Here is a 12,525-nt window from a genome sequence, read left to right as displayed (position 1 = left end):
TAGGGACAACAGTTTTTAGAGCACTTAAAGCTTTTAAATTTGGAAATGGATGTACACATTTTGTTGGCCTGAGTCTGCTCTAACCGAAACCAACCAGAAAAATCAAAATATTGTGCTCCAACATGGTTAAAACTGCTGTCCCAATTCGCCCCATGTGTCCCGATTGACTCCAGTTTACGGTACTGAACTCTCTGGACTTAAGATCTGTGGGTCTATCGCCGTAACAAGCAATAGGTCAGCGGTTTTTGACCACAGATCATACCCGTATAGTTACCGTGAGTAGCGTAGACTACTCGGACATCCCAACATAATAGAAAAGTAATCTACCATACTCACTGAAGCTATGCGGGTATGATCCGTGGTCGGAGTTTACGTCTGACAGCCGGAGACAGCGGTTGTTTTTTCTGCTGTTTTCATGGCGCGGCACAGTGCTTACGGATGGAGGTGGAAGAATCCTCCGATGGGGACGAGTTTCGTTTCGTAAATGGAACGGGTAAGCGGAGGAAGACCAGCGACGGAGCCGTTGTCGGGAATGGCCTAGAGTAGAACCTTCTCAACAACAACAAGTTCAGCCCGCTGGCGGGGAACAACAACAATAACAATGGTATCCCAGCCGGGAAAGAAAGCGTCCCACCGGTTCCAGAGGTTCCAGTGGCCAAGAAACCACCACCTCTGGTGGTAGAGAATACGAGCTACGCCAAGCTGAGGAGTGTAATGTCGCCGTGCACAACCAAGCCAAGTTACAAGCTAACTCCGTTTGGGATCAAATTGCCTTGTTCCTCCGAGGAGCGTTTTGAGACCGCGCGGGCCCACTTGATTGCGAACAAAGTGGAGTTCTACACCTACGAGAAACGAAGCGAGCGGCAACTCCGCGTCGTCGTCCGAGGACTTCCGTCGGCTTCACCTGAATTCGTCAAAAAGAACCTCAAGGAATCGCAAAACTTGGATGCTGTGGAGGTGCACGCCATCAAGAGAAGTTCGCCTCGTCTGAGGAAACCCCGTACATTGTTACGTTCCCCAAGGGGTACACCAGCCTCAAGCAGCTGAGTGAAATCAAGCGCTTGAGAAGATTTCACATCCGGTGGGAGGCCTACCGGAACAAGCGACCGAACGTGACCCAGTGCAGGAACTGCTTGCAGCTGGGTCATGGAACCAGGAACTGTCACCTCAAGGGGAGATGCAACAACTGTGGGGGTCCCCACAAGACGGACGAGTGCGAAGTGCAGGAAGCCCAGCCAAAGCGGTGTGCCAACTGCTCTGGTGCCACGAAGCTACGGACCGCAGCTGCCCCAAGCGTGCGAATTTCATCCAGCGGCGACAGCAGGCGTTAAAAACCAAAACCGCCGGCAAGGAAGGCGGAGAAGCAGAGTACAGCAGTTCCGGCGTTCACGCCGGCGGAGTTCCCGCCGCTGCCGGGCGCAGTTCCGGACGGAAAATTGAAGGATCGCCCTCGACTCGCAGGAAGCAGCCAAGGTGGCCCCCGAGACGGTGGAGCCACGGAGAAGGAAGCCGGGGAGGTACTCTACAGTTCGGCTGAGCTGTGGGGGATTTTCTCCGAGTACATCGGCAGGTTCAAGACATGCAAGACCCGCTTGGACCAAGTAACCCTCGTCAGTTACATGATCTCCAAGTATGGAATTTAAGTTTTTTTTTTTTTTTTTGTTGTAATATATTGTTTTACTGATCCTCGGTCCCAACCTGGTCACAGCACCTAAAAGGACCTAATAAAAATAAGTTAAGAAAAAAAAATGATCCGTGGTCAAAAACCGCTGAACTTTTGCTTGTTACGGTGGAAGATTTAAGGTCTCTCCTGCTTCGATGGAGTCGCTGTTCGGCAGTTGGACTCGCAGTCCAAACGTTGTCAGTTCGTTTTCCTGGATGGAAGAAAACTGCTTCGAGTTTCGAATAGAAATCTTGCAATATAGAAACCGCCAAGACCTGTGGATTGTAGATGTAGAGCGAATGGTTCCGTTGTTTTTCCTACACGTCTTACCGATTAACGTGAATCATCGAATTCCTTTTAAAAAAAGTCTATTTCGTTCCCTATTTCTTTTTAAGGATTGCACTTCCACGTGGTTGGCGAATGTGTGGTGCGGGTACGTTCCGGTAGACATGAGCGATCGTACGACAAGGAAAACTACATCGATTTTCGCATGCGGCTTCTGGGCGAACCGGACCATCAAGGAGCGACCGTTCTTTCACCTGGGATACACAGTTTTCCGTTTAAGCTGGGGCTTCCCGTCGATCTCCCTTCCACGTTTCTTGGCCGCTACGGATGGGTGCAATACTTTTGCAAAGCTGCCTTGCGCGAGCCGTCCGGGCTGATTCACAAAAATCACCAAGTGTTCATTGTTATGAATCCGATCGACCTGAACACCGAACAATCCTATTTGGCGGTAAAATTTCTCAACAATAATTTCGTTGATGATCTAACGTTAAATTTTAATTTGAAACCAGGATCCTTTCAAGTGCAACATTGAGCACAACCTCGGAGTTGCCTGCGTGGGTGGTGGCATCGTAAAATGCAAAATAATCCTGGACAGAGGCGGATATGTACCGGGGGAATCAATTTTGATTAATGCAACTGTAAACAACTCCAGCAATGTAACAATCAAAAGCACGAAGGCTGCATTAACAGAGGTAAGATCGTTTGCTAAGTGCATACACTATATAAGATCTAACCTTTTCATTGTTTAAGACCATTCAATATTTCGCGCACGATAAGGTGGTACAAACGGAAAAACGTGAGCTGGCGGTAATTGCTCGTGGAAAAATTCGAGCTGGCTGTCGGGACGATTGGCAAAACGAATCTCTGTATGTTCCCCCGCTGCCTCCAACGAACCTACGCGGATGCCATCTCATCCGGATACAGTACGATGTTTGCGTGAGTTGTTGTTGCAATAATATTTTAAAGTGCATCTTTTGAGATACTATTAATCAAAGAAATTGATTTATAATCACGTGCCATCTAAGTTAGGTACTCTATTCAAAGCACAGTAGGGTAGAGTAGTCATCAATGAGACACGGGGACAATGATAAAATGGCTCTCACAAGTAGTAGTTTCAACCAATCAGGCTCATATTTTGGGGAAAAGTGTGTCTACAGGATACACGTTCGCCATAACTGACAAAAATTACTATTTCGCTCGTAGGCTGCCGTTAACACCAAAACTAACATTTCTTCGGATTTTGACAAAGAACTTTGTCCTAAGGGCATTGTCTACGGGTGTCAATCCAAAATTTCGCGAAGCGAAAGTGTAACGATTTGTGTAATTGTTTGAACGCTTATATCTTCCACCCAATTCAAGCAATCTGCATGCTTTATCCACCAAACGAAAGGGGAAGTCTTAAATTGCAAGTAGACTACCTCACAAAGTTGATTAAACTTTGTTAAAGTATTCAAACGTTAAGATGAAAATAAAAAATGAAAGCAGGAAAAATCCCGGCTGCTGATTGGCTGAGAGCACTTAGCAAATTTTGCCTTGTCTCCTGCTTTCGTGGAACTGTTACGCGAGAATGTTGCACCACTGTTGCCACATTTCATGTGAACTATTTCAGCTAGCACTTAGCCTCAGAAAATTTCAGTGCCTACAGTCATCCCTCATATTCGGAACAGTTTACAGATCGGCCAATGTTCGAAAAATCATAGAAAATCGATAATTGAACATAATAACTTGCTTCTACCTGCATGTGAAAGCTTTTCTTGCGATCTTTTGATTGATGTTTTGACCGGCTGTACATTTTTACGTTTTATATCAAGTTTTCAAAGAAAAACATTTACCCTTGAAATCCACAAATTCGGAACACTTTTTTCTTGCGGATGTAAACAAACTTTGATTCTCTCCAGGAGTACATATTTTCTACAAAATAATGACTTCACACACTGGAACCAGTGAAACTCAAGCTTAGTAATGTTTTATGAATGGTCTGATAACTTTTTTGTGAAAATATCTGTTAAATTCAGGTGTTCCACAATTGTGGGAGGCACAATAACATCCCACAATTATGGAACAGGCAATTTGGAGGCAGTGTTTTGCCGCTCAGAATAAAATAGTCTCAAAATGCTAACTACTTTTGCTAGTGAAATAGCAAGAGAATGTCCAAATAAAGGTCCTAAACAAGGGGTTGGAAACTCTTAGAGCTACAATTATTATGTTAACCAGTATATCAAAATATATGTTAGTATACTTATTATTTCCTTTACATATCGCCAGTATACTTACCAATATACTGAGAGTATCTTAATATACTAACAGTTTATTGTTTTTCGGTTAGTATACTAACAAGTATACTGGAATATCGTTAGTATACTAAGTATTCCTAAGTAATATTAGAGTTTCCAGCCCCTTGGTCCTAAAAATAAAAGGGTCACCAGGAAAGATGCATTTGGCATTCTATTGACAAATTAACACAAAAGTGTTCCGAATTTGTGGGTGTTCCGAATATGTGGGATGACTGTACCTTGGTTTCATCAAAGATGGATCCACGGTGGTAATTTTATTGCTCACACACACACGCACACATTGAAAGACACAGTTTGTGCACCAACTTGGGAGGAATTCTGTTCTAATGAAGAATTCTGGAAAACCAGAATGATTTGAGGCAATGGGGTTGGGACCACATTTATAGGATATTGGCCACACCCGGAGAGGCCAGTGCCCTGGGGAAGGTTCTACCGGGAGGACATTAATCGAACCATACGACTTGGGGCAATATGGGTATCAAAATTCATGGTTTTTGAAACTGGTAATGAAAATGGCCATTTTGACTGGAGTGGCTAGTGCCCTCGGGAAGGTTCTACCGGGGGGACATTAATAGAACCATACGACTTGAGGCAATATGGGCATCAAAATTCATGGTTGATGCTGGACATGAAAATTACCATTTTGATTGTTTTGATCACAACCTAGAGTGGCCGGTTCCCTCTGGGAGGTCCTTCCGGGGGGACATTTTCCGAACCATAGTTGTTTTGGCAATATTTTCGTGTTTTGGCAATTTATTTCCCCAGAGGTGCCAAAGATTGAAAACATTTATTTGGAATAAATTATTTAGGATTTTCAGCTCCCTCCGTGTACGCACGAGAGCATGCAGCTAGTGCTCAGTGCTCCATCGTTTTTTCGATTTTTTTCGCCGTAATTGATTGTGGTTACCCGCGAGTTTGCTTCTCCAGCATGCCAAAGGCCGGCCGTGGCCGTGGCAGTTCGAGTGCGGCCTCGAAAAACCCGCGAAGTTCGTCTACCGGCCGTGTGCAAAAAGGTAAACAAACCAACGCCGTGTCGGCCGCCATCGCGCAGGGGAGCGTCAGCGCTGAAGGCATCGACAAAAAGTTACTACATCCTGGATATGTCCCAAGATCACCAGTGCGAACCCGTTCCGGTACTTCCGGTGCCACGACCAGTGGCACATCAACATCCGCCAACATCCCCATCAGGAACGAGTTCCAGATGCTGAGCGACGACGAAGAAAATAACAACTCTGACGGTAGCAGCACTACCGACGACGACGACGACGATGATGGTCGTGCACGGAAAAAAGTGCCGACGTCAAAAAAGAACAACTCTCCAGCGGAACGTAGACCACCTCCAATTTTTGTTTTGGACACGTTAGCGGACGATGTTGACGAGTTGCTGGAAGGCCTCGGATATTGTCTGAAAATCGGTAAGTCGGCAGTGCAAGTGATCACACTGACCAAAAAGAATTTTGACCTGGTGTTTGAAGAATTGAAGCGTAGCAACTTCAACTTCTACACATTCAACCCCGAGAAGCCCCCTGTTAAGGTTGTCTTGCAGGGTTATCAAGACCGTCCGATCTCCGACCTGAAGGGTCACCTTTCGGACGCCGGAATAAAACCGCGGGAGATTAAAGTGCTCTCGCGCAAGACAACGGTAACAGGTACACACACACTGTACCTGTTGTACTTCGACCGCGGCACCGTCAAGATCCAAGACCTGCGGCGGACTAAAACGTTGGACGGTTTTTGGGTAAACTGGCGGTTTTACACCAAGAACCCGACGGACGTAGCGCAATGCCACCGTTGCCAGAAATTCGGCCACGGCTCGCGGAACTGCAACCTCCGGCCCCGCTGCGTGAAGTGCGGTGAGTCACACCTCTCGGAGGCGTGCGCACTGCCACGAAAGGCGGACTTGGGGGACAAGGCAGAACAAACCAAGCCGCGCGTAAAGTGCGCGAACTGTGACGGCAACCATACCGGCAATTACCGCGGATGCGTCGCGCGCAAGGCCTACCTCGAGGAGCAGGAAAAGAGAAAAAAGAAAGCGTCCCACCCTCCTCAGCGAAGTACGAGCGCAGCCGTTCCTGCAGCTGGACAGCGTACGGTTCCAGCGGAAAACTCAGCGTTCCCTCCTGGTTGGGGGCGTTCTTTCGCCAGCGTGGTCGCTGCCGGTAGCGGCAGTACGGCCCAGCAAGAAGTCACCGGGGAAGATCTCTTCACCCTGCCGGAGTTCTTTGCTCTCGCGGGGGAGATGATGACGCGGTTTCGGAGCTGCCGGAACAAGGCAGAACAATTCCTGGCCCTTGGGGAACTGATGATCAAACACATCTACAAAGGATAAATTTTCTGTGATCTAGTATTAAGCTTTCTCTTCCTCTATCCCCTTTCCTTTGCAATTTCTGTAAGTTTTTTTTTTTATAGTTTTTTCTTACTCTTGCTAGTGCCTTAGTTAAAGAAATAATTGTTCCTAAATGGATTATGATGCAACACACAGCTGTAAGGAACTCCAAAACTCTGTTATGCACTTCAAAATAACTCATTGTATCTTGATTATTCACCAATAAAACCGAATTGAATTGAAATTGAATATTTAGGATTTAATAAATAGGCAATGATTTAAAAATATGAAATAATATAAAATAATTTTTTAAGGAGTTTTGTACAAAGTTCTTTATCATATTGGTCATGTAAAACATGTAACATGTAAAACATAACCACCTGCACCTTTTTCTCCGTCGTTTCATAGCGAATGAGTTGGGCTACAATGTCCTTTCTTTAGGTTTGACCAAAATTAAGATTTTTCTTCAATAAACATTCCAAAATCTATGTAATTCTTTCAAAACACGAATTTAAAGTGATTTTTGGAATATTTATTGAGTTTTAACTCTTTTTTACCAAAAATATAAATTTGTATGGTATAAATATATGGATTTTACAAAATTAAAATACTTTTTAGTATAACTTTTGTTAATTAAACTTTCAAGTTGGTGAAATTGCTTTAAAATAACTAAGGCAAGTTACCTGCAACGGAACAATACAAAAACATGACGTTTCACAAGAAAATTATTGATTTTCGTAGAGTGTCTCATCACAGAGTAACCCAGAGTGACCAGTCCGAAGAAAAGTCATTTTATTTTTTGGCTCCATAAGGTTTGCTGGTAGCAGGCGTTCGATGTACCACAAAGTTGAACCAAAAATCAAGAGGCAGTGGTAACTCTGTGTTACTCTGTGGTCTCATTGTTCCTGCCAAGTGCGTCTACAATGAGACAGTTGAATAACTCGGGCTGTAGACGTAATATCGATGTCATATTTTGGTCAGTGTTAGAGCACATTAAAAGAAAGTAAATGCAACAAAAAGCTCATAAAACAAGCTGATGAAAAAAAAAATTAAAAAATCGTTGAATGTTAAAAACCAAAAGTATCTCATTGATGACTACCCTACCCTACTGAGTAATTCTCTACGCTTTGGCAAATTGACTTTTCCTTATAGTTTTTGTCTACGTGCGCATGTATTGCGTATATGTACATGAAAATAAAGTGAGGTTAAATTTTGTCCGGCCAGCAAAATCAAATGGTGCGCTAGTGTGCGTACGCGAAACGTCATAAAGCTCTATTAGAGCTATAGAGTTATCTAAGCCCGCGCTCACGCACACTAGCACGCCATTTGGTTTGCTGGCTTGTACAAAATTTAACCTCAATCTTTTTCGTGTACGTACATGCAATACATGCGCGCGTAGATAACTCTATGTGTTAGATATTTTTTAAACTTAACAAACAAAATATTTCTTACAGTTTTTGATCGAACCGAAATCATTGGAGAAACAGGTTAAGCTGCAATTGCCCATCACACTAGGCACATATCCGTTTAAAACTAACGACGACGAGGACACAAACGAATGGGCCGAAACCGTGTACAGGCCGGACACGCACTATCCGTCAACATTGCCAATTTTCAGACCATGGCTGCACGACAAAACGGATTCTAAATAGAAGCAACGTTCCGAGTGATACACCTTATTTCTAGCTAAGACAATTTTGCATTTTTATAGTTTAGGCGGCGGCATCTGCATGGACGTGCCATATCCAATTGAAATCCAGTATAATATTTGTGAGACATCGTATATGTATGTTATGTAACGAGAAACGATAGTTTATTAAACGAATAAATGATACTATTTTACAAATCGTGAAGTTGCTTCACTTGATCAATAAGAGCAGCCTTATTCATCTTTGCGGTGCCATCAACGCCCTGCTGCTGAAGATAAGCACGAAGCGTGCCCACAAGTAATCCGGTAGTCTGAAATATTTAAAACTGTAAAGTATAATCCCCTAGGATGTTGAACAAACCATACCTTTCCGTTCCTAACCGATTCTACGATTGCCGTTGGGTTCACTTCGGCCGTTACTTTGGGAACTTTTGCACTTGGACCCTCCCCGGTGGGTGCCTTTGTCCGTTTCTTTGGGCCATCGATTCCGTCCTGTAATAAATTAAAAAGCAAGGCACACATCTTTTAAGAAACGTCGGTTTGACCACACCAGACTGCATTTTCACGGGTTGGTTGTTTGAACAAAATTATCTGGTATGGGGGCGTTCTTTTCTTACGTAACGCAAAAAAATGAATTTGAGACCCCCTCCCCCCTCGTAACAAAATTTCCATACAAATTTTGAAAATGTTGTATGGAGCGTAACACGGCCTCCAACAATACATTCGCAATTCGCAATTTTCAGTGTAAGAACGGGCCTTGACCGATTTTATGCACTATGTTCCCGACGAACACGCACTGCCCTTACACCTACATCTCACCCTTGCTCTGAGTCAGTACGAGCAACACGCTAGAACACGCTTTGAGTGTTCGTGCAAGGCATATCATATCTCCGCGCCATTTCATCCGATTTTAGCTGTCTTAGACGCAAAAGAAAGGTGATGAGTTTGGCTATTTGGGAATCGCTGAAATTTTTAAGTTATCGCAGTTTTAGTGAAAAAAGTTGATTTTTTGCCGATTTCGTCATTTTCCTGTTTTTGCGCGTGGCGCGTCGAAAAACTCAGTTTTTATTTTCAAAAAATCATATCTTGGAAACGTACGGTTCGACATCGCCAATTTTTTGAAATTTTCCGAGAAATCCGATAAAAATATTTGCAGACATAGGCTCTTTGGTCCAGACACGGTCAAAACGCCATTTTAAGTTTTCATACAACTTTTTCAATAGTTAAGCTAGTTTTTTGGAACTTCTTACTATTTTTCTCAAATAGCCAAACTCATCACCTTTCTTTTGCGTCTAAGACAGCTAAAATCGGATGAAATGGCGCGGAGATAAGATTTTTCGAAAAAAAGTGGTTTTTGTGAAAAATTACGAAAATTGCCTTTTTTCGAACCACCCTAACAAGATGTAGGTCACCCTAATGGCCAAACAAAAAAATACGGGTCTAATTATTTTGGCCAAGGAACCCCCACAAAAATTTTGAGCCCGATTGGAGAACTTTTTTTCGGTTTAGGCTCTTTTCAAATGGAATTGCTGTATATATATATATATAAAGAAAAGGCACATGACAAACAAAATTGACACTGCTAAATTAAGGAAAAAAAGACAGTTTGTTACAGCAGCATTAATTAGTAAATAGAGTGGAAAAGCGTTGAGAAATAAGAGAATCAAGAAAGTAAAATCGAAAACAAAGGACGATAATAAACAGAAGGCGTGTTAGAGAATCAGTGAAACAAAATAAACAGAAGATAGATGGTAGATAAAAATGGAAAGAAGAGAAACCCCGTTCTGCGATGTTCAGGTACATCCACAGCAGTTGACTCAACATACTGCGAATCAAAACAATACCGTCTACAATCACAAATTACTTCCCTGTCCCACATTGGCACGCCCCTTTCTTTTAGTCGTCTCGACTCTAACCATCGCTGGTCAAAACTGTACGAGCCGTTTCCACAGGCCACCAGCAAGGTCACACTTTGTCATCATGATGACGAAACCAAGCCAGAAGATTATTTCGACGTATGCTCTTAATAAGAATACAAACAAACATTTTCGGAAGAAAATTCAATTTTGTTTCAGTAACATTTTCTAAGAAATCAAAGCGCAAATTCAAAAACAATTACCCTGATTCCTGGTAACACTTTTCTTTTTAACTTGAAAGAAATTCTATCTCTCTCAATTATTTTACTAATCAAATTTCACATTCGCGCGAAATCCGCGCCTAAGCTAAATTAGCCAGCTAATCCGCGCGAAACGCGCCATCCGCGCGATCCGCGCCGTCCGTAACAACCCTGCACCTTCTTTTCCGGTTACACATTTTAACTCGTTCCGGGATGGTATATATTGTTGGGTTTGATGTAAGTATAAGCGCCTAACCATTTATAGTGTGCCTATCAACTTTCATTGAAGCAAAAACAGTTTATTTTTTTTTATCAATAAACTAATAGTTATTTAACTGTGTATTGTTTCCTCCTGCAATCTTCCCTAAAAATGATAAGAAGAGAAACCCCGTTCTGCGATGTTCAGGTACAAGGCTGTATATCAGATCAGATGTATGGTATGGTGTAGAAAGCCATGGTTCAGGTACAACTACAACATGCTGCGAATCAAAACAGTACCGTCAACAATCACAAAATATCTTCCCTTTCCCACAATGACTCGCCCCTTTCTTCTAGCCGTCTCGACTCTGACCCTCGCTGGTCTAAGGTTTACGAGTCGTTTCCACAGAACACCAGCTAGCTTACACCTTGTCATCATGATGACTAAACCAAGCCAACGTGGAGGTAGGACAATATATAAGGCACTTGCAAGGAACCAGCTAAACTGTTTTGACCAAGATGATCTTGTTAAACTGGCAACCCTGCCAAGTTGTTGACAGCACCGCGCGCTATTTTTTCTTATTATTATTATTATTATTATTATTATTATTATTATTATTATTATTATTAGTTTTAGTCAATAAACATCATTCGTGTGCATTCTCTCTCCCGAGCCGGACGTGTTTTGCCTTTGCTCTGAAAGTCCAATAGGTTATGGGCCCAGGGACGCAATCTTTTCTGCGCATCGTGTAACGCTCGGCATCGAAATTAAAGTCATTTCGGAAAGTTAATTCGCGAAGTTGACGTTGTCGTTTCGAGGGAAAATGGAGAAAGTCGGAATCGCAAAGCTTACCAGCGAAAATTACGATTCGTGGAAACTGGACGTCGAGTTCCTGCTGGTCAAGGAAAAGCTGTGGAGGTATGTCTCTCCGGGAGTGAAACCGAAGCTGAACGAGCTGTCTGCCTGTGTGGATCAATCAGACCGCGCACTGGACTCACAATCCAGAGGTCGCCGGTTCGAATCCCGGGGCGGACGCAAAAAATTCTAGGTGTAAATATAGGTATTCGGTGCCCTCTCCCCGTGCCCATACCTTCACACTTAGGAGACCCGGGAGGCGGAGTCTTGTCGCAAAAAGAACGATACACGCCTGTGGATCCGTTGACGAAACCGCAAGGTTTAAGAGGGCCACATTATAAGGTGTTACGTCGATTCCGTTTTTTTTTCCGAACAAGGACCAGAACAACGTGGCTGAGCTGGAGGCTTGGGATGAAGGCGACCAGCAAGCACGCGCGACAATCGGTTTGTTGATCACGAAGGGCCAACACGGGCTGATCCGGAACACAAACACCGCCAGAGAGGTGTGGGAAAACGCCAAGAAGAAGTTCGAGAAGAAGACACTGACCACGAAGGCGTACCTCATCAAGCGAATTTGTGATCTGAGGTACATCGAAGGTGCCGACATCGAGGAACATCTGCAAGAGTTTGAGGACCTGTTTGACAGGCTGGCTACCGTGGGCTACAAGTTTGAGGAGGAGCTCCAGGTGATTTTCATCCTGCGCAGCCTGCCAAGTTCTTTCAGTGCTCTCTCGACTGCTTTGGAGAATCGGTCGGAGAAGGAGCTGACCGTGGATATCATCAAAGGAAGCATCATCAACGAGGTGGAGAAGCAAAAAGATATCGGATCATCGTCATCGGATGAGAAGGTGATGAAGGTTGTGGCAAAACACGGTGTCCAATGCAATCATTGTCACAAGTTTGGACACAAGTGGCGCCAGTGCAAGCAGCTGACGAAGCGGTATGGAGAAGGAAGCTCTCAGAGCGACGACGTCGACATCTGGGAGAAGCCCACGACGAAATTCAAAAGTTCAGCGGAAGCGTCCGACGAAGATTTTGCGTTTGGCGTGTGCGAAGCTTCTGCAGGGCAGTGGATTGTGGATTCAGGTGCGAGCACTCACATGTGTACCGATCGGAAATCTTTCGAGTCGCTGGTACAG

General features: G+C 43.9%; 1 protein-coding gene and 1 long non-coding RNA gene across 2 annotated transcripts; one reads left to right on the top strand and one right to left on the bottom strand.

Moving 5' to 3' along the window:
* The first annotated feature begins 1,849 nt into the window (after window positions 1-1,849).
* On the top strand, window positions 1,850-8,414 carry LOC120431601 (arrestin domain-containing protein 4). Its single transcript, XM_052711047.1, has 4 exons — window positions 1,850-2,396; window positions 2,458-2,640; window positions 2,699-2,884; window positions 8,023-8,414. Exons 1-4 carry the CDS (start codon window positions 2,154-2,156, stop codon window positions 8,218-8,220), a joined length of 810 nt encoding a protein of 269 aa, XP_052567007.1. The 5' UTR covers window positions 1,850-2,153; the 3' UTR covers window positions 8,221-8,414.
* On the bottom strand, window positions 8,356-9,726 carry LOC120431602 (uncharacterized). The gene is made up of 2 exons (XR_005607927.2): window positions 8,583-9,726; window positions 8,356-8,527 (listed from the first exon to the last, which is right to left on the bottom strand). It is a non-coding gene; the product is annotated as an uncharacterized LOC120431602 (long non-coding RNA).
* Window positions 9,727-12,525: the final 2,799 nt, after the last annotated feature.

This window comes from Culex pipiens, chromosome 3 (assembly GCF_016801865.2).
Source record: "Culex pipiens pallens isolate TS chromosome 3, TS_CPP_V2, whole genome shotgun sequence".
NCBI classification, from domain to species: domain Eukaryota; kingdom Metazoa; phylum Arthropoda; class Insecta; order Diptera; family Culicidae; genus Culex; species Culex pipiens.
The sequence above is the reverse complement of the archived record's forward strand: the minus strand, read 5'-3'. Positions and strand labels throughout refer to the sequence as shown.